Here is a 26,556-nt window from a genome sequence, read left to right as displayed (position 1 = left end):
TAATAACATAATAAGCTTTATTTTTATATAGGGCCTTTAAAAGAAACATCTCAAGGCACTTTACAGACAAAAAATGTGCAGCAGTAAAAGACACATGGATGAATGCAAAAAAAAAGTAATAATAAAAAAATATTTAAAAGCACATAAAATAATAATATTAGATCAAAAAATATATATAAAAGTCCAATAAAATCAAATAAAAGCTATCCTAAAAAGTTTTGATGATTTAAAAATACTCAGGGATTCTGCATTGCGAATATCAGAAGGTAAAATGTTCCACAATTAGGTGCCAATAAAGGGAATGACCAGTCTCCCATAGACTTTAGCTGCGTTGACTGAGCAGTTAAAAGGTCAGCATCAGACAAGCACGTAGGAGTGTATAGGATTAAAAGCTCAGATAAATATTGTGGTGCTGGGCCAGAGACACCCAAATTAGGGCCCGTGGGCCAAAGTTGGCATTTTAAATCCTTTGATTTGGCCTGCCAGAGGGAAAATGATTGGGATGGGTTGGGGAATGACTTTACAGATTCTCATTTCTATGTAACCTTTTATTAGGTTTTTTTCAGCTACAAAAAAAAGTAAACTGAAATTAAACGTTGTAAATAAATCTTTTTTTTTTTTTAATGTACATACTGATACTTAACGAATAGGGGACAAAGCAGAAGACAACAGCATGCAAATCAAGACAAAGGCAGGTTCAGCATGACTAGTCTATTCAGCATTGAACTCCATTGGTTGGATTTTTTAAATGTTTTTTAAAGATTTTATTTTAATAAGTTTGTTAAAATAGTATACACTTTTTTTATTTAGAATGCAATATTAGATATGATTTTAAATATCTTTTTCTTTTTAGTAATGGATATGAAATAAATTAGGAAATTACCCATGACAACTTCAATGTAATACAGGTTGCTTTATTTACTTTCAGACCACAGCTCTCAACCAAGCCCTCCATATGGAAAAGTGTGGGCACCCCTTTGCTAGACCATTCAAGGCCTTGACTTTGAATGAAACATCTTCATGTTTGTTTTCAAGAGTAGCCTAGAGAAAATCTTATTTTTGGAAAACGTGACGGCGAATGATGACTCCTTTTACATTTGGACTGGACTAAAAATATTAGCTGCGTCCCAAATCGCATACTTATGCACTATTCTACGCCATTTTGTAGTATAAATAGTGTAAGTAGTGTGTTCACACTGAAAACTATAAAAATAATAAGTGCACTTTAATTTCCCGGATGATGCACTCATTCAGCCGCTAAAATGAAGTGTGGAATGATGGACCCTTCACGCACTCAACGACCGCAGGTTTGCTTACGTAGCGGAAGAGGCGGAGCTATCGGACGCACATGTTGAATAACTTTATTTATTTTGGATGGTGAGAACAAAATTCTTCTACGAGAGTGATTATAGTGCCTCCCGATGGTGAATTCGGCAACACTCACGGCAGGTTATATTTGATAATTCGGTCGTTTATTTCACTGATTTGGCAAATGTCAAACGTCATCAGGGAAACGGTTTGAATTTCCGCTTAGTAAAAAAACATTAGTGTGCCATTTGGGACGCCACTATATACATGTACTATCCTGTTGAGTGTGTAAGTGCATAAGTACATAGTGCATGAGTGCATAGTGTATAGTGTGCCATTTGGGACGCAGCTATTCTCTCGAGAAATAGCAGCGACCTCTAGTGGAAGTCTTTTTTTAGACCTCTAGACTTCAAGTGTTTCCTGAAGGAGACTCACAGCACGATACCCGTTTTCAAACCACTAAAATTAATTACTTTATCTTTTTCTTTCCACATGATGTATACGGCGACCGATCACTCGCTGTTATGAATGAATAACGCTTATGTGTATTACGTTAGTTGTCAAATTGCCTCTCAATCGCCCTTTAATAACTACGGTATCTTCATAGCTATATTTATATTACCGTGGGTGGGTCTGAATGTTTCAGCTTACCAAGTTTATCGAACTACAAATAGGAGGAGGAGAGACTATTTACTCCCACGTTAGCCATTTACCAGAACATTTAACCTCTAAAAGGCTGAAATAAAGCATTCGTGCGGCTGTAGTCCATAACAAACTGCAGTGCAAAGAGTCAGAAGCAGCACTTAAGTTTATTAGGTTTCCAATCCTCTTATGATGAGACTCGCGCACCGCTCGTGATTGGAGGCTCCCGTATCCGGATATGAGCGTCAGTCAATCAGCATCAAGCGCCACACGCTGCAGCTTTGGGACAAGAGCAGACTGTCCAAACTGTCAGACGCTGACTCTGATGGGTTAGTCAGTGAGATGAACCTGTCGGGCGGCGAACACCTGGCGAGCTGAACCAAAAGTTGCGCACTAGACTTCACCCGCAATGTAACTTTTAGTGCCGTGAAATAATTATGCAAGACAACAAACCGGATTACTTTTATCAGCGGAATCCCAAGGACATCATGTCTTCTGCTGTCCCTCGATCAGGATTTGTGGTCTTCTGCGTGGTAAATCCAGTTTTATTCCTCTAGATACGTGACATTTATACTGAGGGACTTGAGCTGCACGTGTTTGGCAAGTTGAACGCCGCAGACATGCTTAAACGTGATTCACGTTACTTTGCCTTTAAAAACCGTAAACTTGAAGAACTGCTTTTGAGCACCAAAATAGCCTGCGAGTTAATCATTAGCAAGCTATTAAGAAACCAGGAACTTTGGAGAATTTCTGAAAAGAATTAAGTCTGGGATTGTACTGTTTGTGTTGCGTCTCAGCCCACCATTCCCTATTGAAAGAGTTCTAGCGATGTAACTCCACAAACAACATTAAAACACTATAAAACGTTACACTTTAACCATCAAAACTTACCCTTTAATGGTTTCTAATGCGTTTTGGGACATTCTCAATCAGGAACCAATAGGAATCTAAAAAAAATTACTAGTAGAGACCCAAACAACCATTACTGTTTGTATTAAAATCAATACAGTTTGTAATGTATGCATTCAAATGAAAATTCTGTGATGGTTTCTGTTTTCTTTCCAGCGTTTATTTGTAAAATAAATTTTAATTAATATACTTTTAATGCACTTTTAATATACTTTTTAATTAAAAACTATAGTAGTACCAAAAATATAGCCCCTTACATAAATTAACAATGGTTATTTAATTGTAAAAGCATAGTAATTACGTTTTCTGATACATTGAATATGTATTATTTTGTGTAAAATTGTTAATGATGATTAAACTACAATAAAACCATGCTGTTGTGTAAATTTGTGGTAAAACTATTTTTCCTCAAGAGTGCAGTAATATAAATTTCTCAACTAAATAGCAAGGGTTCTTTCTCAAGAGCTGAGCAAGCACTGACTGCATTCTTGTGGCAAATATAATCTTATCAGGTCATCGTAGGATAATCCCTCACTGTTCTTTTCCTATCGAACACAATAATGTATGTTTAATTCCTTGTGTGGCTCTGTGGTTGTGCATTCAGCAGTAATTCCTCAAGATCAGCTGATGAGTGCTTTGCGATCCTCACATTAATGGTTGAAGTTGGGGATTGTTCCCATACTTGCAAAGTCCCTTTTGTTTATGCTGTTTTTGTGTACATTCATATGGTTTTCTTACTCGGGTCAATATGCCTAAAAAAGAAAGATTCACTTTATTTAAATATTTGTTTAACAGGAGTAAGCTAACAGTTAAATCAGTTTATTTTTATATAAATTGGGGAAGATATTCGCAACTGGGCGGATTCAAATTAAATTTGGCTAACATATACTGTATAGACTAAACCAACTGTAGAGTTCGTATTTTCCTTTGCCCTAGTCCCTTATTTATTAGGAGTCACCACAGTGAAATGATTAGCCAACTACTTGGCATATGTTTTGTGCAGCGGATGCCCTTTCAGCTGCAATCCCAATACTGAAAAACACCCATACACTCTCGCATTTATACATGCACTCATACACTACAGCCCATTTTGTTTACCTAATTCACCTACAGCACATGTCATTGAATTAAGCGGAAACTGGAGCACCCAGAGGAAATCCATGCAAACACTGAGAGTACATGCAACTCCACACAGAAATGCCAACTGGCCCAGCCAGGACTCGAACCAGTGACCTTGCTGTGAGGCAACAGTGGTTACCACTGAGCCACCGTGCCGCCCATCGGAAATTAATAATGCAACCGTAATTAATAATGTAAAGTAAAAATGTAACCAGTCATTGAGTTTGTCTACATGTATATCATTGTGTGCTGCATTTTAATAATTCTTGTATTATTTGTGAATCATGCCAATCATAAAAATGTTATTTTAACTCTAACTAAAATAGAAAGGCCTGTCATCATTTTCTGACCCCCATGTTGTTTCAAGCCTGTATGTAGTGATGCATTAACACAAATTATTGTTTCAAAACATTAGATATTTTAACTGAATTGCATTTGAAGGCATTGTATTTTGAATCTTGATTATTACATATTTCTTTCTGCTTACTGTGCTTAATAATAATAATAATAATAATAATCGTCATAATAATAATAACCTGGGTCCTAGAGGATGTGTCATGTAATTTATTTGCATTTACCGTAGCTAAACTCTGTATTTGTTAGTCATATTAACTGGGGGTAAATTATTTGGCACATTTGATTAAGCATTTTAGCAACAACATACAGTCTCAAAGTATTTAATGACAAATCACATCTGATATTCTTTGGTCCAGCAAATTACAAATAATTAAATGCCAAGTAATTAAATGCATATTTTAATTAATTTAAAAACTGCCCAATTATGTTTTTATGGTATTCTTCTAGACTACAAAGTAAAATATAAAAGTATGATTGTGTATAACAAATATGATGAAAGTTACTAATCTCTAGTGTTGTATTTCTCCAAATATCACCATTTGTTCTCTGATCATAAAATCAATTTTAAAATTGCATGCAAGTGCATAAGTTTTTTTTTTAATTTTACATTTCCTGTCTGCAGTTTTTTCTTTAGTGGTTTGACATTTTTCTGAAATCTGTCTCTAATTTAACCAAGAATTTCACACATTAGTTTAATCATAGACAGAAAAGAAACACATTTTATTTAAAGCATGCTTTCTGAATAAGTTTGTGTGAACCCGTTAAGATTACAAGCACTTTTACAGGTTGTTTCTCTAAACAAAGATATTACAAGTACATTATTTAGTAAATGACTGTTGTGTAAATGTAACATTATTAATTTTTACATTATTCATTTATCAATTCATTTGATTCTGATCTAATTAAAAAATGGGGCAGCACAGTGGTGCAGTGGGTAGCACAATTGCCTCACAGCAAGATGGTCAATGCTTCAAGCCTTGGCTGGGTCAGTTGGTGTTTCAGTATGGAGTTTGCATGTTCTCCCCGTGTTTGCGTGGGTTTCCTTTACAAGTCCAAAGATGTGTGGTATAGGTGAATTGGGTAAGCTAAAGTTGTCCATAGTGTATGTGTGTGAATGAGTGCGTATGGATGTTTCCCAGTGGTGGGTTGCAGCTGGAAGGCCATCCGCTGTGTAAAACATATGCTGGATAAGTTTGCTGTTCATTCTGCTGTAGCGACCCCAGATTAATAAAGGGACCAAGCCAAAAGAAGATGAACGAACAAATGAATGAATTAAGAAATAAGAAAAGGACATGTATTTGATTTTTAAAGCCAACTTTACAGATACACACACACACACACACACACACACACACACACACACACACACACACACACACACACACACACACACACACACACACACACACACATAAATTCACTCAACAGTTGACCCTTAAGGGAGAGCTTGTATTATTTCAGGTTTTATTCATATTGACTTGAAAGATAACTGGAAAAATGCATTGTTTTCATACATTCTAGAAATGTTATGATATTAGATTACATAATTCATAACTGTATTCTCTTTCTCCTCTCTCTTTTATTTCTGTAGCTTCTAGTAGTGACTCTCGCCCTATACCCTGTTCTGAGGACACTAGGGGTTCAAATTTACTCTGCCTTCACAGGAAAATATGTGTCAGGATATCACTCACTGTTGCTTGTCAACTGTCCTACTGAACAAACTGCCAGAGACATTGGAAGGTACAGTACACATTCTCAGTTATTCATTAACCCACTCAAGGATGAATTATTCAGAAATAATGATCCGCTCTATAGTCACTAAGTGACATAATTTTCCTTTAGCCATGATAAGGGCTTGTTGTGTGTGTGTGTGTGTGTGTGTGTGTACATACATATACATATTCGCTTCCTTCTTCTCAGTGCTGGCGGCTTCTTCACGACCATACGAAAATATAAGCAGTGTTTCCCTTACCATTAATTTAGGGGGGCCCTCCCAACGGCTTTCCCCGCCCCCTTGAAGTCAAGTTAATGTTGTTTTCTATATTGCACCAGATCACAACTTATTTTAATAAACAAGCTAAAAAGCTAAACTTGTAATATTTTATTTACACAACAGCATGAAATTTCTGTCTTTAATTGGTCGAGCGATTACCAATTTCTGCTCTCTAAATCGCGCACGGTGGAGTTCACGCAGCCATTCTCTGCTGTATGGAATGAGAGTGTGCGCGCTACACCTGACAAGGCCGAAGATGCACGTGCTTCTGTATATTATGCGTGTTTATTGGTGCAACTTGCATGAGTGATGCTCTTTGTTGCAAGTACAGCCATTGTATTTCCAGTGTTTTAAGCTGCTGTGACGTGAGCAGAGTGATTGCTGCTATCTAGTGTCTCGTTAATCTAAAGACCTCTCCCGGAAGCTCCGTAAGTCTCCCGCAAATTTACACCACCTCCGTGATCCCCAAAAATGGATTAAAATACTCTGAAATCTTGGCGACGCCATGAGAAATGGAAAAGAGAACACATCGCAAGAGCCACAGTGATGGTCTTAACATTACATTTGTTAGGTTAAATGAATAGAGCAGTAAAGATATGGCAAGTGCAAATCCTTCTCTCTCTCTCTCATTGAGTGATCTGCTGTCAATAGTTGGAGACAAGCAATATATTTGAATATATTTTTAGGCCTTTTTACATATAACTACTGAAAGTTCTGTGTTTTTGACAATATTGCAAAAGTTATTTAAAGCTGGCTGGAATTATTAGGTAAAATAAAACCCTTTTTTACATGAATATTTAATGATATAACTTCTTGTAATATACTTATTGCAATAAACGGTGTATAGGCCCATTTCCTTTTAGTAAAGAAGTATTAAATTTATAGGTGTGCATTTTAATTCAAATGCATCAAACATGCGCTCCAAACTTGTTTTTTGATTTAGACATGTTGAACTCTTCTTTCATCATTTGCAGTGTTTCCAAGTTGCATTGTTTGTAATTTCATTCATTTATTTTTCTTTTATTTGTAATTTTTCTTACCAATGTTTATATCTGTGTGTTAATATTTTCTGTGGCGGTTCATTTGCTGTGGAGACCCCTAATAAATAAGCTGAAGTCGAATGAATGGATGAATTATTTTCTGTAAAGCTGCTTGTGTTTAAGGCTTTATTAGCAGCATCCTTCATTTATTCTCTTAGATAAGGCAAGATCTTCTCTTAAGGTTTATATTTAGAGGGAATATGTGCTTAATGCATTATAAAGCTTGAGGCATTAGTATTGGTACTCAGTACCAGCCGATACAATATCAGCTGTAAAAATCCTGAATAGAGCTTCCCTAGCTTTGACCCAGCTTGGCTGTCAGAGCGACAATACTTTCCCTGGCTGTACGAGACTGATCTTAGTAATTAAGTCAGCAAATACACCTTTAGGAAAAATTATACTTTAGTAAAGGTCAAGTATAAAAGTAAAGTATACTAAAATCAATACACTGCAGTGACAAGCTACACACTTTGTGGATAAAAAAAAAAAAGATATAAAAATGAATGTTACATTTTAGTTTAATGCTTTTACTGTTCAAATAATTGTTCAGTCATTTACTGCTGTCATTAAAAGAAACAAATTAACACCATGATGACTCCTTAAGTTAGTCTGAACAGTCGCGCCACACCCCCAAGCGGAATACCCCACCAAAAAAAAAAAAGAAGAAAAACCTAGGGTAAACACTGATAAGCAAATACTGCACTGCTTAATGGTTGCACTGCATACGTGATTTTGTCAATAGTGAAACTATTAGCAGCAAAAATGAAATGTTGTGCACCTTAGCTTGTTTAGTGACAACTTTATACAGCAGAAATATGTCTTTGGAATGGAATGATAATCTAATGTCTGTGCATATAATAGCCTTTGCTTTCTGACAACCTACTTAGTATTGTAAAATGCTTTATCTGATTAAATGTTTTAGCTGCTGATGTACTTTGTAATTAAATGCTCTGTGGTTTGTGTCATCAAAAAGTTTCTTGACCTTATTATTCTTACCTCAACTCGTTATCATAAATAATACAACATGCACTGTACTTATAAAATATAGTTTTAACTGCAGTCTAGCTGTGTTTGTATGAACTGAGATATTATTGTAAAAAAACTCACATTTGTCCAATGATGCATTGAAAGTTTTAAATTAAACCGAAAAATCATCAAAGAACACAGATTATTTTAATCTTGAGAATATTTAGAAATTGGAAATAGAACATAAAAAAACAATTCTGAACAAATAAACAATAATAAATGTTAACCCCCAAAATAAAGCTAACATGAACTAAAACAAAACAAAACAAGGAAATTAAATTTCGACTTTTAAAGCGACTCAGAGTCATACGTTCCTCAACAGGCCATATCTGCTACCAAATCTGTTTTTAATTCTTATGCGGATTCCAAGAATGAAACGCCAATGTGTTTACCTTGTGGAACAGGATCTTTCTGTGTGCTTGTCGGCTGCATATCATGGCTCATCAGTGGCAATGCTACAGCAGGACTAGTAGGCTAGGTTTAGTAACACAAATATACATACACTTACTAACCTTATTAGGTACACCTTACTAGTACCAGGTTGGACCCATGTTTCATGTTGTTGACGCCAAATTCTGACCCTACCTCTGAATGTCCAGACCAGGCAATGTTTTTCCAATCTTTTATTGTCCAATTTTAGTGACCCTGTGCAAATTTAGCCTCAGTTTCTTGTTCTTAGCTGACAGGAGTGGCACCTGGTGTGGTCTTCTGCTGCTGTAGCCCATCTGCCTCAAGGTTGGACGTGTTGTGTATTCAGAGATTCTCTTCTGCATACCTCTGTTGTAATGAGTGATTATTTGTATTACTTGAGTTATTTAAGTTGCCTTTCTATCAGCTCGAACCAGTCTGGCCATTCTCCTCTGGCATCAACAAGGGATTTGTGCCCACAGAACTGCCACTCCTTGGATGTTTTCTCTTTTTTTTTTTTGTTTATTCTCTGTAAACCACAAAAATGGTTGTGGGTGAAAATCTCAGTAGATCAGCAATTTCTGAAATACTTAAACCAGCCCGTTTGGCACCACAAGCATGCCACGTTCAAAGTCACTTAAATCACCTTTCTTTCCCATTCTGATCCTCGGTTTGAACTGCAGCAGATCGTCTCGATCATGTCTACATGCCTAAATGCATTGAGTTGCTGCCATACGATTGGCTGATTAGAAATTTGAGTTAATGAGCAGTCCGACAGGTGTACCTAATAAAGTGGCTGATAAGTGTATAAGCAAAAGATGAGCCATTATATTATGACCATCTATCTGATAGCCTCATTTAATCCACAAAACAGCTGCCACCTGGCAAGATGTTGATTCAGTGAGCTGGCAACAGGGGTCCGTTCTATGTACCTTGCTTAAATGATCTAAGATGATTTGGCAGATCCTGGATCTTTTAATCTTGATAACTGATCTCTAGCTAATTTGAATCTTCAAACAAGTTCGCAAATCAGATTAAAATTTCTGGGTAAACTGATCTGAGATTGTTGCGTGTGTTGTGAAGGACAGATCTATCAATCCTCAAAATCATCATCAGCAATGCTGATTGGCTGACGGCACAGCAGCCTAATGACATCATTTGATTAATATTCTATTATCCATGTGAGCAAAATTACATCAAGTTCACAGTAAGCGGTTTGTTAAATATGATGCGTATTACACAATAACTTTCCACATTTGTTGTGGGCTGCAGGCTTTACACTTTCATGTGTCAAGAGTATCCATCATGTATTTCAATGCATATAGGTGTATTTAGTTTTACATTTAGAGAAGATTTTCTTTATTATAGTAGCTTAGGCAACCTCAAGTTTTTTAATCGATGTAAGTAATAACTGTATGGTGTGTGCAACTTTTGCGAAGCATCAAATCACTGGCATATTTGCGGTCAAAACACATTCATGACTGCATAAAAAAAAATAAAAAAAAAGAATAATAATTTAAGTCGAATAGTGTGCGTGTACGCGTTTGTATCTAAAAAGTTCATATCATTAAATTTTCCCTTTGAACCACCAGATGGCTTTTTACTTATGTACTTTACTTTTACTTATGTCGGAGTGCAGATTGCATGAGTTATTTTTTTATATATATAAATATTATTACCTTTCTGAGCTACAAGAACTGTTGCTATGACAACTAGTCTCAGATGAGTTTTGAAGAACGAAACGATCCTGGATTGTGTTAAATCGTCAACATCCAAATCAAGCTAATTGAGTAATCCATGTACGAAGAATAGACCCCAGGTCTCTGTTTTCTGGAACCATAATGTCAACACGTATCACAAACACAATTTTCCAAGTCTAACCACAACTGTATGATCGGGTTCATGTCAGGGAAGTTGAGAGGCCAAGACATTAACAAAAATTCACTAGCATGTTCTTCAAATACCGTGAAGATTCGAAGATGGCAAATCATCCTGCTGGTGATGTACGTCACTTGCAGAGAACATATTTGCCATAAGTGAGTGGACTTTCTACCATAGCTTTCCTGGGTTTGCTGTTGGGATTCTGAAGCCTGAAGTGTCCCATGAAAATATATTTTTACTGTATATCCTGAATAACATTACATTAATGTGTCATAACCTCAGTTGTTAATTAATGTTGGTAATATCTGAACAAACCTGTCAATGTAATGCAACGCAAATGGTGATTGATCAGAATAGATCACTTTCTATCAATCATCCAGGGTTCAAGCTCAAACATCTTGACCCCATTTCATTAATTGTTGATAGTGGCATGGTGTTAATATGGGAACCCAGCTGGGTTATTGGCTACAGATGCTTTTATGCAGAAGTTTGTGACAAACTGTGTCTTGTTACACATTGCTCTGGTCACCACTGTTATAGCTGCTGGTGATTTGTCTCACAATGGCCACTGAGAACAATGCACAAGCAATGTGAGGAATGTCCACACTTTTTCTGGCATCAGTGAGATGTGGAAGACACATGGCTAGACAGCAGCTCATCATTGGGCCACCCATGCAGCACCTTAGATGAATTCTACCACAATGTCATGTGAACAACCCATAAGGCATATTGTCCAAGATTAAAGTTCTGAGGTGTCGGCAATTTTACGGACAAACTGTGCGACACCTAGTACTCAAAATGACAAAAAGCTTTATGTTTTCATGAGTTTGTGTTTATGACAAACTTTGTCTTTACAACAATTTGATAGCATAAAAACGCAACCACACACTTTTAAAGAACATTACATATTTTATTGATAACATTATTTAATCAGTTGCACATTGACCTGCACCTAGTGCAATGTACATTCCAGGGGTGGTTATAAATGTGTGTGTTAAATACACTGCTTGGCAAAGTTGGTGTTTGGATTTGAGGAAGCAAATCTTTATTGCAAGGATTAATGTGTTTCTGGCCTGTATGTTTGATGACATTTCTTTTAACCTTAACTGAGGCAGTGCTTATTTTTCAAACCATGTTGAAAGACTTATCTTTCAGAATAATAATGCAGTGATTATTCAGTGTCAACTAAGAAACAAGGCCTAAAATGCAAATATAAATTCAGTATTAATTGATTTTTTTGAAGAGAATTTTTTTTAATAATAAATCAGATATAAACAATAATAAAAATAATATGGTTTAAACAACTACTTTCACCTGAATAAAACTTCTGCTTTTATGATAGATCTATCTGTAAATGAAGCAGAGTTTGTGAGTTTGACCTTCTGTTAAAATAGCTTGCTGTAAACACTGATTTTTATTTTGGTCTTGAGTGTCTAATTCCCTCTTGTTATACTTTTTAACATTTCAGCAGCAACAAAAAGAGATATGGTTGCATTTGTTTCAGTTTTTTTCTTCATCTAATTCAAATTTGAAATTTCTCTATTTTTCTTCATTTTTTTTATTTTAGTTTGAGAACCCCTGTAGAGTATCTCGACCTGAGTCTCCATATTTACTCTTATGCATTATGATTTATTTTCTCATTAATCTCTCGTTAACGAGCACTTAACAGCTGTTAAATCATAAGACTGCCCTCTAGAAGCTCATCAAAGCAGAGCGGTTCTTGAAGTTCAGGAGGACCATGCCACCTGGAATTCCAATAGATTCAGAACCACCAGGAATCCATCCTGTTTCTGTGAAAATGCATGAATGGGGAATATGGGCATTGTGCAAACTAAAAATTGAAATCTTTTGGGATTGCAGACTTGAGGTCAGGGTTACCAAATGATGTCTTGCCAAGGTTGGAAGAATCCTGCATGATTCTATTGTCAAAGGAATACACAAGGTAGTATATTAAGTAGTATGAGGTAATGGCAGATGCATTAGAAATAAAAGTGGGTACATTTTCAGTTGGTAAAAGGCTATGGCAGCACAGCTAAAGAATAAAACCAAAACGTGTCAAGCTAAACAATTGAAAACGTAGAAACAAAAGTTGTTATTATTAGCTAGTTTTAGCTCAATTTTCATGTTAGTGCTCTCTCTTTCTGTCTACCAGTCCGCCTTTCTAACTATGCTTGTTTAAAATATTAACCTTGTGTATTTTTAAGCATTGTGGTATGAAATGTTGCTGTGATAACCTGATTTGCATGGGTCAGAAACAATGAAAATAATTTATTGTTCAAGAATTATGTGAACATTGTCAAGTCCACTTGATATATTGTTCAGTATATGTTGTAAAGCCTATAGTATGATGCTGTATGTAATGTAAAATAGTAATGCTGTGTTTAGGCTTTCAGTAATGCTGTAATGTAGAATGGTTGCAATTTACAAATTTCTTCCTAGAAGCTGAGAAAAAAAAACATTAACAACAGCACTCCACTAATTAATTTAATGTAAAATTCATTAAAATGTAATGTGCACTTGATTAGAAGAAGAGGGGAAAAACATTTTGTACAGTCTACTTTCTAGTAAGGCATTGAGTAAAGCAATCGTATTAACAGCAGCTAAGAAACATGATCTATTCAAAGGGGTTTTGTTCCAGTCTATGTACAGTACGATATTAAACCTACATTCAGATGAGGTGTGTGTGCACAATTTGCCTTTGACTCGTGATGTAATTGTATGCATATACAGAGAAGCTAATTTATGTCCATCTCTTTATGTTTTTGTTTTGTTAGAATCATCATGGAGAAAAGGCTGGCAGCATGTGTGAATATATTTCCTCGTACTGCCACTATGTAAGACCAGCGAGTTTAACCTTTCACCCACTCTAAACCCTTGAAGCCAAAACACTACAGCTGAAGTGTAATTTTTACCAACACTGTATATAAATGATTAACTGACTGTTTATGTAATGAAGGACAATCATTTCATTTCTAAAAAAATACTCTGAATCAATTTTTGAAATTTCAGGTGAACATTTTTAAAAATGTTTTTCTGTAAGATTTAAGCAAATAAATGAATGCAATCGTTTAATACTAAATTTAATTCACATTGTTTTTAACTTTTTATTAATTTCAGGTACTACTGGAAAGGTGAGATTAGGGATGCCACAGAAATACTACTGGTATGTTTTTTTTTTCATATTTCTTTACAATTTCAAATTAGTTTTACAGTGTATGCAGCTGTTCTCTGTCAGTAATTATTATAACTGTATTTCTTATGTTGGGATTATAAAAATGCTGTGCATGATTACAATAGGGTTTCTATTTTCAGCTTGTGAGGACAAAAACATCTCTTGTGCAGAGACTTATGACTTATATCACGTAAGTATGTTTCTTTTCACCATTGCTTAAAAACTGAGTTAATACCTTAGAGATCTGCACAAAACTCACACAAATGTTTCCCTTTTTTAAAAAGAAGCTGCAGTCCGCACCTTTTATTTTTTGGCCAAAAACTATACATATTTGAGCAAGTGCAGAAAATTTTGGGCTATATTTTAACAATCTAGCCGCAAAGTCTAAAGCGCAAAAGCATTAAGGGCATGTCCGAATCCACTTTTGCTATTTTAAGGTCGGAAAAATTCTCTTTGCGCCTCGGCGGATGGTCTAACAGGGTTGAGCTTATTCTCTTAATGAGTTATGGGTGTGTTTTGAGAATAAACCAATCAGAGTCTCATCTCCTATTCTTTTTAAAAGTCAGTTGCGTCATGCCATGGTGCATTTACTATTTACATGACAGACTTTGTTAGTGGAAAAACTGAACGCTTCACTAGTCAGAAAACAGTTAAACAGACCACCTGCTGCGCGAGGATAAAGAACGAGCCTCCTCCTCCATTCTGCCTCTTTACTTTCTTTTTACTTTACTTTTACTCTTTACTTTACTTCTTTACTTTCATGGATAAGGAAACATTGTTGTACGCACTCCACTGTAGATATCTATTAACCTACATATTTAATTTTGTTTAAGCGCAAAGATTTTTTTTAAACTATTTTTAACTAGTTCAGTTCTAATTTCCAGCAAACGAATAAATGATCAATAATAATGGAGTGTAGTCAAAAGTTATATCAAAATACACTTCCTATTCTTATGCCCCATATTGTGATGCAGACGTCTCTAAACCCGACAGATGGACAAATCTAAACTTGTTTCAATTAAAAATCAATATAAATATGCATATAATAAATAACACTACTAATAATTTTAACATTATATTAAAAATGCAAATTGTCATAAATAAACTGAATAAATCACCCTGGACATGAAGAAAGCATGGAGGTAGTGTATCTTTTGTTAAAACCAGAATTATTAAGCCCCTCTTAAATTTTTGTATTTTTATTTTTCAAATATTTTCCAAATGATGTTTAACAGAGCAATGAAATTTTCACAGTATGTCTGATAATTTTTATCAGAATGAACCGACAACCTACTCAGCATATTTTTAAGCAGTGGATGCCCTTCCAGCTGCAACCCATCACTGGGAAACACCCATATACTCTCATTCACACTCACAGACAATTGTAGCATACCCAATTCACCTGTACCACATGTCTTTGGACTTGTGGGTGAATCCAGAGTACTCGGAGGAAACGCACAAGAACACGGCGAGAACATGCAACTCTACACAGAAATCCCAACTGACCCAGCTGAGGCTCTAACCAGCAAACTTGCTGTGAGATGAACATGCTACCCACTAGTCACCGTGTCACCCTTTAAAAAATATCCAGTCAAATATAATTTACTGTCATCATGGCAAAGATCAAATAAATCAGTTATTAAAACTAATAAATTTAGAAATGTGTTGAAATAATATTCTCTCCTCTAAACAGAAATTGGGTAAACAATAATCAAGGGGGGCTAATAATTCAGGGGCTTTAATAATTCTGACTTCATCTTTATGTAGTAAAAAATTATTTTGTCTTTTATTTTTTTCATATGTAAAGATATTTGCTTATTGCTGTAAATTCTGTATGTATTAAGCATTTGAAAATGCTTAGGCACATAACTAAGCACTCTGCACTGTAATTTAGACCAGCTTTTACTTTTACTAACAGCGCAGTCTATTTCACTTCCTTAAAATAGCAACACAGCAACAATGCACCTTAACACGCCTCATTTATAGACAGGAACATGCACGAGTCCACAAAGTAGCGTAAATAGATTTGCTATTTATACAATGTGTTAAAAAAACGTGAAAATTAGGGTTGCACCAGTCTAAAAATAGCAACAAATCGCGCCAAACATGTCTTGCGCCTTATTGCGTTGGGTGTATGATAGGGCACCTAGAGTTCAAATCTCCCTACCTTAGCTGGATTGACAATGGTAAACCTGCGATAATGTGTTCTAATTTGAGTGGTAATGGTATTTACTGTAATACACACTCAACACAGGCGTTCACATAATTCTTATGTTGTTAATAATAACTGAGAACAAAGTATAACATTTATAATAATTTCGAGAATTAATGTCAGATTTAATGCTTTGTTCTTTTCTTTAGTTAGTTAGAAAAATGTTAGATGTGTTGCGTGCTCAGATGATGTTTTCTGATAATCTGGGTCATACAGTTCTTCCAAAATGTAGAATCTGTAATTGCGAACCAAAGCATCACAGCGGTTCAGTTACTGGCAGCAACACATTAGATTAGTTCACTCTGAGGAGCCACTAAAACACAATTTAACTCAAACATTGAAATGTAATGCAAAATTACAAAGATGGTAATCAAGACAACACTTACGTTCTTCAGTTTGAATATTTCTGCAGACGTGTCTATAATAATCAAATCGTAACCATCAAGTCAGTATAGACACAGTTTTACTGACAAACAAGTTGAGCAAATGCTGTATGAAGGTTTATTCATTGGTATAAAAGTTTCCATGACAACAGAGCATCTTTGTATGAAGGATGTCGTCTGAATCTTAACAAAATCCTCCTTTTGTACTACCTGTAAGGTCAAATAACATTTACCTTGCGCACTTTAAGGGTTGTTGTGAAAAAATGAATAAAGGACTGAAGCCAGAGCATATCCATTAATATAAGTCGCAGGTTAAAATTCTAAGACAGAAATATGGCAGTATGGATAACTGAATGTAGAAAACTATTTATATACGTGTCTGACTTAAATCCGGGACAACTTTTTCTCAGAGCTTTCAAAGAGCCTGAATGATTTAATGACTAGTCAAGCCTGTGGTGCACATGAACACTTTGAGGTAGAAAGAAGCTTTCGAGACTCCAGCTGTGGTATTGAAACTGGCTATTTCAGTTGAAACTTCAATTTACACACCTGGAGGATGTGAAGAATGGAGCCAGTCTCTGAACACCTTGTGTTGAAGAACAGAATTTCTGCTGTTAAACTGAGCTTTCAGTAACAACATAATTGGACACTATTGTAGAAATGTTTGGGGTCTGGAACTTTTCAACCTTCATTAGAGTAGTTTTCACAGTTTTTTTTTTATTAACTGCAAATATTATTTTGGCTGATAATAATGTTAATAAAAAAACTGAAATGTAGAAAACCGAATGCTGTCCAAAAAATGTTAGCAAAAGCACCCTTAATAAACCCTAAAGCTACAAAGCTTTAGGAAGCTGTTTTAGTTCATGTTCATGATGTTGTTCTTGAATAGAAAATGTCTTTGCAAGGTTGCAGAGTTCAGTCAACAAAAAGTGACAAAAACATCTGATGTTTAATGAAAATATGAAAGCTGCAAAAAAGTTATAATAATCAACTGTAAGCAGATCTAAATCAAAGGCTGCAAGTTGACATTCCTCATCTTACCACCTTATCTTGGATTTGAGGAGATTTTTGAGGACATTTTGCTGTTGGTTTGTTTAGCACAGTGGTACCCATGGGCCAGTGTCCTGCAGAGTTTAGCTTCAACCTCAATTAGATGCACCTGAACCAGCTAATCAAGCTCTTACTAGGTGTACTAGAAAGCTCCTGGCATGTGTGTTGAAGCAGTTAAACTCAGCAACTTGAGCACTGCTCATTTAGCGCATGAGGTCAATGCTGTTTTCTGGGTTCAGACATTAGAGTTATAAACTAAATACTGCACTTATAAGTGACTAGTAAAAGACACATATTTAATTCAATTCTTAATTTACAATGTAGATTGTGTCAAAGCAGCGAAACATAGAATTTCTAGTAAATTGAAACTGTGTCAGTCCAGTTTTCAGAGGTGAAGTTCAGTTTAGTTTAGTTCAGTTCAGTATGTTTTTTTTTCCTGCTGAAAGTCCAATGACTAAAGAAAAAATCCATCAATGCACAGCTCATATATGCCACTATACAGCACGTCATTAGTCCCTTTCACCTGGTAATACTATTAAAAATCCAGAAAATGTCTAAAATAGCTTTAACGGTAAATCACTATTAAAAAAAAAAAACTTTTCTCAAAGGCAAGGACGTTCTGGATTTTTATTTATTTTTTGGACCGTTGGTACATCCATTTCAAAATACTGGTTTATTCTGACGTCATTAACTAGGGGTCCTTTCTTCGTACGTGGATTACTCAATTAGCTGGATTTACTCAATTAGCTGGATTTAGATGTTGACAATTTGAAACGATCCAGGATCATTTCATTCTTCAAATCTCATCTGAGACTTGTTGTCATAGTAACAGTTCTAGTAGCTCAAACCTGAATAGGAGCAGGTTAATTTTATATAAACGGGGTTAGATCAGGTGTATTGTATGTACCGAATGCTGACATTTTCTTGCAGTAGTTATATACACATACGGGAAAATAGTAAATATATATTTATTTTTAACTATATATGTAAAGTTAAGACTGCCACCTTGTGCTTCAAAGAGAAGAAAATGCAAATGCGTACATGCACAATATTCGACTTTTAAAAAAATAAGAAAAAAAGTATAATAGTTTATGCAGTCAAGCACATGTTTTGATCACTAATATGCCGGTTATTGATACCTTTACCGATATCAAAAATGCTTTTTTTAAAGCGAAATTAATTTATACAGTTATTCCTTACGCCGATTAATAAAACTTGAGTAGACCTAGGCTACTATAATAAAATATTGTCTAAATGTAGAACTAAATACATTGATATGCATTGAAATACATGATGAATAGTCTTGACACATGAAAGTGTAAAGCCTGCAGCCCACAACAAACGTGGAAAGTTATTGCATGTCAAATTTAACAAACCATTTACTGCTCATTTTATGTAATGTAGCTCACATGGATAATTGAATATTAATCAGATGATGTCATTACGCTGCTGTCGTCAGCCAATCGTTGCGTTGCTGATCATGATTTCGAGGATTGATAGATCTGTCCTTTACAACACACACAGCGATCTCAGATCAGTTTATCCAGATATTTTAATCTGATTTGCGAACTTGTTTAAAGAACCAAATTAGCCAGAGATCAGTTATCAAGATGAACAGATCCAGGATCTGCCAAATCATCTTAGATCATTTAAGCAAGGTACGAAGAACGGGCCGCAGAAATGACCTCTAATGGGCTGTGCTTGTATTTGTAAACATGAAGTGGGTCAGGATTTTTCTTGATGGTTTTACTTTCATTTGAAACTTTAGCATTCATGCAGCTGCTTTTGTCCCAGAGAAGAACCAAAATACTTAATAGGAATGTGATCAGATCTACCATCTGAGGCAGAAGCGCTATCTGCAGCTAAAAAACACTTTGTTTACATATTTGACTACGTTACAAATTCTGTGGAAAAGAATTGTGAACAACTTTGATGAAAGATATAAACGCATTCATGTCAAGATGTACGTTTGAGTGTGTGTTAGTGCTTATGAGATGTTTTTTGAAATGATAGACTACCTGTTTTTTATCGAAATATGACTCAACAAATCACTCCTTTACATCTATGCGCATCACAGAGCTGAATGCAGCGGAAATCACAGGGTCTATCATAAGAATTTTATTGATAATTTTTTCCATCATTGGCACTAAGAAGGAACATATAAACTGACTAACTATCTGACTAACAAGCAGCAACTGAATGTGTCTGGAAAAGGATTCAAACATTTCACATCAGCACGTTCTAAGCATGTATGTGCTTTTCTGGCAGTTTTCTTTCTGCATTCAGACAGAGCAGCATTCTGTGATAATACCAGTAATGTTACAAATTTTTTCTGGAAAATTGGCTGAACAAATTTACTAGTGTTTTCAAAAAGTGCCTGTTTACATGAGATCTCTTTCCAGAAAATTCCCAGTAATTTTTTATTGGTTGCTTCATTATTGAAATTTTAGAGAAATTTGCTTGTGTTTTTTTTAAACTATGTTATTTAACAAACAAATGATATTACTGTACTTTTGAGTGCACAACCTGCAATGTACAGTATGTAAACATTTACTATTGACTAATGTTTGTTAAACATGAACAAATTGCTGATTTAGAATACAGTAGTCAACATTTGAAGTGGATCAAAGTTTTTCAAAATTGTTTTAAAACAAGAAAGGGGTGTTGTTGGATAGTTTTAGGACAACTTTAATCAAAGGTGATGATCCACTTCAAATGTTGACTACTTCACTGAGCATTTCAGTGAAGTGATTTGGGTAACCGTTTGGCCAGGGGAGAAATAGTTGAGCCCACCTGAGCCTGGTTTCTCTCTAGGGTTTTTTTCCCCTTCATTTTCGTCAATTGGTTAAGTTTTGTTTCTCGCCACTGGCTTTTTTGGTTTTGGGACTTGTGGAGCTAAAAAATAAACCACACTGAACTGAATCTAAAACTGAACTGAATCTGAAAATTGGACTGGCAGTTTCAATTTACTAAAACTTCTATGTTAAGCTACTTTGGCACAATCTACATTGTAAAAGCGCTATAGAAATAAAGATGAATTGAATTAAATTGAACTTAATTTTACAGTTTCCTTGTTGCATGTATTGTGCATGTACTGTAGAATCAGCATGTTCAAACAATGTACTGAAAATCTACACAGCCTGTTATTTATACAAAAACATGCATTCTTATTTTTTGGCTTCTACTAAAAATACTTATTATTGTGCAAAAACACCACTAAAGCGATTATAAGAAATAATAAAATGACTAACAAGGATTCCATCAGTGCCTTCTAATGCCACACAATTGCCAGCTGCTTCAATGTGCAATTTTTTTAGTTTTCAGGTTAGAGATCAGAATTATTGAAATGTTACCTCTATTTCCTTTGTGTCCCCTCAGAGCCATCCACCCATATGACATCCCAGAAATCATCACTTTTCCCATTAATGATGGAAGCCAGCACTACTTGAAGTGGATAGCAGAAGCAGTAACTGACAGTTGACTTCTCAATGTCCCACAATGTCTTCTGTGGGAACTCAGTTTGCAGAAACATAAAGGGATTAATGGAGCACATGCAAGCACAAATTCTCAGGTTAATGAAAACCCTGGACCTTACAGAAAAAAACGATAAATGAATGTTATTAATATGAAGATCACGGTATACATTTACTGGATGAGTTTTTATGGAAAGAGATTTTTCTGATGTGGTTACACTAGTCCATTTATGCATTTAGCGGATGCTTTTCATTCAAATAGAGGAACAATAGCAACTTGCAATTATTGCAACATTATCCACAGTTTACAAAACCATGTTTGTCAGACAAACTTAAGCAGGGAAATGCACAGCAAAAAGTGATTTAATAAAGAAAAAAAGAAAAAGAAAAAAACATTTTGACAATTTCAAGATGAGTCTTTTTTAAAATGGTCTGTTTCAGTGACCTGAGATATTGCATATACAGTAAGTTATGCATACTTATGTACTACTTAATCATTTGTATATTTATTGATTCTTTGATTGATGTGAACAGCTTTATAATAATAATTAGAACTTAATTTAACACTAAAACAATTTACTGTTTATTATATTTACAATTTAATTGTTAAAATATGCTCATTTGTATAAGGTACCTTATGTCCAGTTGTTTGGTCGTTCCAATGTGGTGGTTGGGCAGATTTTTATTTATTTTTTTTTGTTTGTTTCTCAAATAATACATTAATATAACAAATTTTTTGTTTTTTCAACTTTGACTACATGAATTGAACATTATTGAATGTGCTACAGTATGTTTGTTGATGATTTTTATTGTATTATGCTGTAAATGTTGATTCTCACTATTGTATAAACGTGAATGTGGGGAAAATGAAATAAAAACACACTGTGTACCTGAACTTTATTTTTTGGTTGTTGTTTGGTTGAATGGGGTTCACTTTAGGTGCACTGGTGTGGCTTTTGAAATGGAGTTTCCGGACCTGTGAAAGCACAATAGAAGTGCAGATGTGAGGGGAAATGCTTTTGTGTGTCAGGATTTACTGAGACCCAGTCATAATGATGTCACCAAACATGATCTATCCAGTTACACCTACCTACAGTGAAACAATGGTTTTAAATTAAAGGCTACTTTTTATATCAATGCTAAATGTTATCATTAACAAGTTTAGCACATATGGCTCATGTTTTAAGTAACTTTAAGTATAGAAGAAAAATAGGAAAGTATGGCTACAGCTCAGTGACTGTACATGTATGTGTGTTTTTAAGTGGATAAGTGTTTTATTAAATAGTCAGGATCTGTTTTGTTTTAGTCAACTTTCAAATTGACTATTAACTTTTAAATCATTTGAAATTATTGATTGACTGTTGAATATTTATTCTTGTAAATCCTTTAAAAAATGTATAATATATGATCTTTTTTTCAAAGTTAGTCAATTTAACTTATTTTTTTTATTCAGAAAAAGTTGTCAAATGTGTTACTTGTTTAGACGACATTTTCTGGGGAAAATTCTAATTTGGGTCATGCAGTACTTCCAAAATGTAGAATATGTGATTGCGAAGCAAAGCACCACAGTGGTGTTGTTACTGACAGCCACACATTAACACATCCACTCTGAGGAGCCACTCAAGCACAACAGTGAACTGCAGTTGCAGATTTCACACAGAGATGGTGATTGAGGCAAAACTTATGGACTGCAGTTTTAATCTTTTAGTATCTACACTGTTTAGTTTGTATGCATCATTGGTCAAGGGTTAATAATCAACTCCTCATTTTGAAGTCTGTAGATGTTACTTCATTTGGCTGTCAAACAAGTTAAGCAAATGCTCTATGAAAATTTATTCAGTGGTATAACAGTTTATATGACAACAGAGCATCTCATCATGTAAGTGTTTATTTAGAATAAGTTTGTTTGAAATATGTTTCATTAGATAGTCAGGATCTATTTTTTTTCTTTGAAAGTAATTATGGTCAACTTTCAAATACAATTTATTGAATGATTGATTGACCTTTTAATATTTATTCTTTTTAAATGTGTTTATATATATATATATATATATATATATATATATATATATATATATATATATATATATATATATATATATTAGCTAAATTTAATTGGTTTCATTTTTTTTTTTGTCAAACTTATTGCTTAAAGGAACATGTCGATTGTCTACAATATTCCATATTCCTGTGGGCTCAGTTGGTTTAGGTTTAGAATGTGGAATGTTATAACAGAGGGAAGACTCTGAAGCAGTCAATGACTTATGATTTCAAATAACAAATCCAAGAACAGAAGTGATGAATTACATGATTGCACAAGAACATGCACATTTAAATACAATACAGATAAGGCTGAAGTCAGAATTCTTAGCCCTCCATTTATTAGGCCCTCCCTTACTTTTTTCTTGGCCAATTTCTGTTTAACAGAAAATAAGATTTCTCAACACATTTATAAACATAGTAGTTTTATTAACTAATAACTTAGATTAGGCAAATCATTGTATAACAGTGGTTTGGTCTGTAGACAATCAACAAATAAACATTGCTTAAGGGGGCTAATAATATTGACCTTAACTTTTTATTTTAATTTTTTTTAATCATTAAAACTGCTTTTATTGTAGCCAAACTAAACTTAAACTAAACTAAACTAAATATTAAAGGAAATACCGTAAAAAAAATCCCTTGAGCTGTTAAACATCATTCGGAAAATATAAATAAAAATTCAACATGGCTAATAATGTTGACTTCAAGTGCAGATCTGTTCAAAGCCTAAGTTTTTGAAATATTGCCAAGAACATTTTTAAGTTGGACATAGAATTTAATTTAATTGAACGAAATAACAAAATCACTCAAACTTAATTTCAAGAAACTTTCCAAATCATTAGTGAAGAAAATATAAAAGAAAGAAAACAATTTTTATAGTACCATTTGTTATCTATAATTTGTCAGTTTCAATAATTTGTCAACAGTTTGCTAGTAATAGCAGGTTAAATGACTTTTTTATTGACAAAATAATGTCAAAAAATAATGGGCTCTATGCACGGCGGCGCGTGACGCATTTCCGGTAGAATTTAAGACCCCGAGCCTACTTCCGCCGATCGTAAAGTACAGTGCTACAACAGGAGCGCTACTGATAAAAACTTGTAATGTTTTGGACAGTTGTCTTAATGTTTTATGCCATTATAGCCCACTTATATATGTTTATGTCAGCTACATAAATATGACATCTAAACGTTTAAAAGTGTCATTTCAAAGACGTGAGAACAGTACTTGTAGATACCACTGCTGTGTTCAGCAATGCACAGTGTCAAAAATTGAACTCTTACCTTAGTTTCCACATGTTTCCAAAAGACAAAGTCGTGCAGAAGAGGTGGGTTGTTGATATTAAACGTGAGAATTTTACAGAAACAGAAAAAAAACAAGAGTGTAGCTGACAATTTCAGTCTAGCAAACTGATCGAGGCTCGAGTGCCAACCGGATGCAGACATTTAAAGAAAGGAGCTTTTATGGCAAATAATAATTTATTTTCATTGCCTTTGAAGTAAAAAAAAATGAACATTAATATACATAAACATTTCTTAAGCTACTTTCTAAGTGCAATTTTTCAATTCAGAATAAAGACCTTTATTTTATTTACTGTACATATAAAATATAATTCACTGTATGTAATTTGAAATAAAAATTGTCAAAAAAAGTAACATTTTGAAAAAATATTTTATTCAGATGAACAGAAAAAAATGACATTAAATCAGTTGTTTTCTTGAATCAGGTGCTTCTTCTGTAACTTGTGCATAGAGGTATTTGGGCTTATACGTAAATAAACACCCATCTGTTTCATGGAACTTAACACATAATTGATCCATTCCAAACAATTGTTCATGTGACAACTCACATTACACATTTCAGAGTAATGGGCTGTCTGGAAAAGCAAAGCAACCAAATGTTTGCATATCCCACTCTCAGCCACACAAGAGCAGGAGCTATTAACTAGCAGACGATGGCATGGATCTTCTGACGGATGTCCGCTACAGGATGGAGTAACACATAAAATTTTCTAGCTCTGAATCTCATAATGTTACCTAGAAAACAGAAACAAGAATATTAATAGGTTTTTAAAGAGAGTCATTAAAGGCAGTTCACTCAAAACTGAAAATTCTATTTCCTCATCCTTCACTTGTTCCAAACCTGTTTGAGTTTCTTTCTGATGTTTAACACAAACAAAAATACTTTGAAGAAAGCTGGAAACTTGCAAACACTGATATTCATAGTAGTTCTTTTTCATACTATGAAAGTCAATGGTTACAGGTTTTCAGCTTTCTTCAAAATATCTTCTTTTTAAAGGCATCTGCAGCAATATCATCAGATTAAACTACACAGTAAATCATTAATTTAAATGATTTAAAAGTAGCTCCCTTTAGTCACACTTTAAAATAAGGTTTCATTAGTTAATGTATTTGCTCACTATTAAAATAACTATTTAATATTTAACATTGTTAAACTAATTTACTAATAAATAAAAATCCAAAGTCATGCTTGTTAACATTAGCTATTACATTGTGAGTTAACAAGCACAATGAATAGGCATTTGTTCATTAATGTAAAAAACTAATAAATATTGAAATAGACAAATTGTTGATGTGAAATTAACTAATGACACCTTATTGTTTTGGGTCACCCTCCCATTTAATTACAATGTTATCGACTAAATAGAAAGCATGCTATCTACACTGTTACACTGCATCTGTCATCTCCACTGTTTCAGCAATAAATCTCAGCATTGACAGTGCTATTTGTCTGTTGTGGATGGAACGGCATTGTATTATTTTATTCCTAATATATCTTGCTCAATAATCATGCTTACAAGCTAAGACAGCATCTGTGTTTCTGTAATTATCCGAACTGAACAGTGGTGGTCACTTTAGAACAGTAAAAGTATGAATGGGACAGAATTTCACATGTATGCTGTCCTACTCTCAGCTGGTGAGGAGACTAAGATTTCTTCATAGATCTATCGGTAGTAATGAGCTCTCACTGAGATCTTATTCCTGCCCTGTTTTAACCTGACACTTTGAGACAGAATTACGTACACATATGATTATTTTTACTTACGTGATAAAGCTGCAGATGGACGGATCGTAAGAGTATTAACGCTAAAGTTAGCCTTCAGGCTAGCTGAACTTACCTTCATAATTGCACAGGTAGGAAGATGCATACAACTTAAAACCCTTCTCAAGCTTTGCTCTGCGGTGTTGTAGAGCACATCCGGACAATCATTTGCACATCGTTGACCATAATTTACTCGCAAACAGCGAGTAAATATTGACGACTCTGCCATACTGTTCACCTCCGCTTAAAATCACCAGACCGGAAGCTGGACCGCGGCCTTAGACAAAACGCGGAAGTAATGCGTGCATATAGCCCATTGACAACTTTTGTTTTAGGCAAAACTCCACTTGCATGCTAAGAACACGTGCCTTTATTATGAAATAAATAAACAGCCCACTGCACTGCATGGTCAGCCCATCAAAAGGAACAGAATTAATAACTGATCATGCAAACTGACATTGGGTATCACCATATGAC

At 34.6% G+C, this 26,556-nt stretch overlaps 1 protein-coding gene and 1 long non-coding RNA gene across 3 annotated transcripts; one reads left to right on the top strand and one right to left on the bottom strand.

Annotated features, from left to right (window-relative positions):
- The first annotated feature begins 2,205 nt into the window (after nucleotides 1-2,205).
- zgc:63972 lies at nucleotides 2,206-21,873 on the top strand. 2 transcript variants are annotated; one of them, NM_200354.2, is made up of 6 exons: nucleotides 2,206-2,483; nucleotides 5,927-6,075; nucleotides 13,458-13,517; nucleotides 13,801-13,846; nucleotides 13,996-14,045; nucleotides 20,879-21,873. In NM_200354.2, exons 1-6 carry the CDS (start codon nucleotides 2,388-2,390, stop codon nucleotides 20,979-20,981), a joined length of 504 nt encoding a protein of 167 aa, NP_956648.2. In that variant the 5' UTR covers nucleotides 2,206-2,387; the 3' UTR covers nucleotides 20,982-21,873. The 2 variants fall into 2 exon arrangements, with proteins under 2 accessions (NP_956648.2, NP_001418061.1); NM_001431132.1 differs by lacking the exon at nucleotides 5,927-6,075.
- Nucleotides 21,874-24,668: 2,795 nt separating this feature from the next.
- On the bottom strand, nucleotides 24,669-26,331 carry LOC137495605 (uncharacterized). Its single transcript, XR_011015526.1, has 2 exons — nucleotides 26,156-26,331; nucleotides 24,669-25,052 (listed from the first exon to the last, which is right to left on the bottom strand). It is a non-coding gene; the product is annotated as an uncharacterized lncRNA (long non-coding RNA).
- Nucleotides 26,332-26,556: the final 225 nt, after the last annotated feature.

This window comes from Danio rerio, chromosome 5, assembly GCF_049306965.1.
Source record: "Danio rerio strain Tuebingen ecotype United States chromosome 5, GRCz12tu, whole genome shotgun sequence".
NCBI lineage: Eukaryota > Metazoa > Chordata > Actinopteri > Cypriniformes > Danionidae > Danio > Danio rerio.
This window is presented reverse-complemented; position numbering and strand designations above follow the sequence as displayed.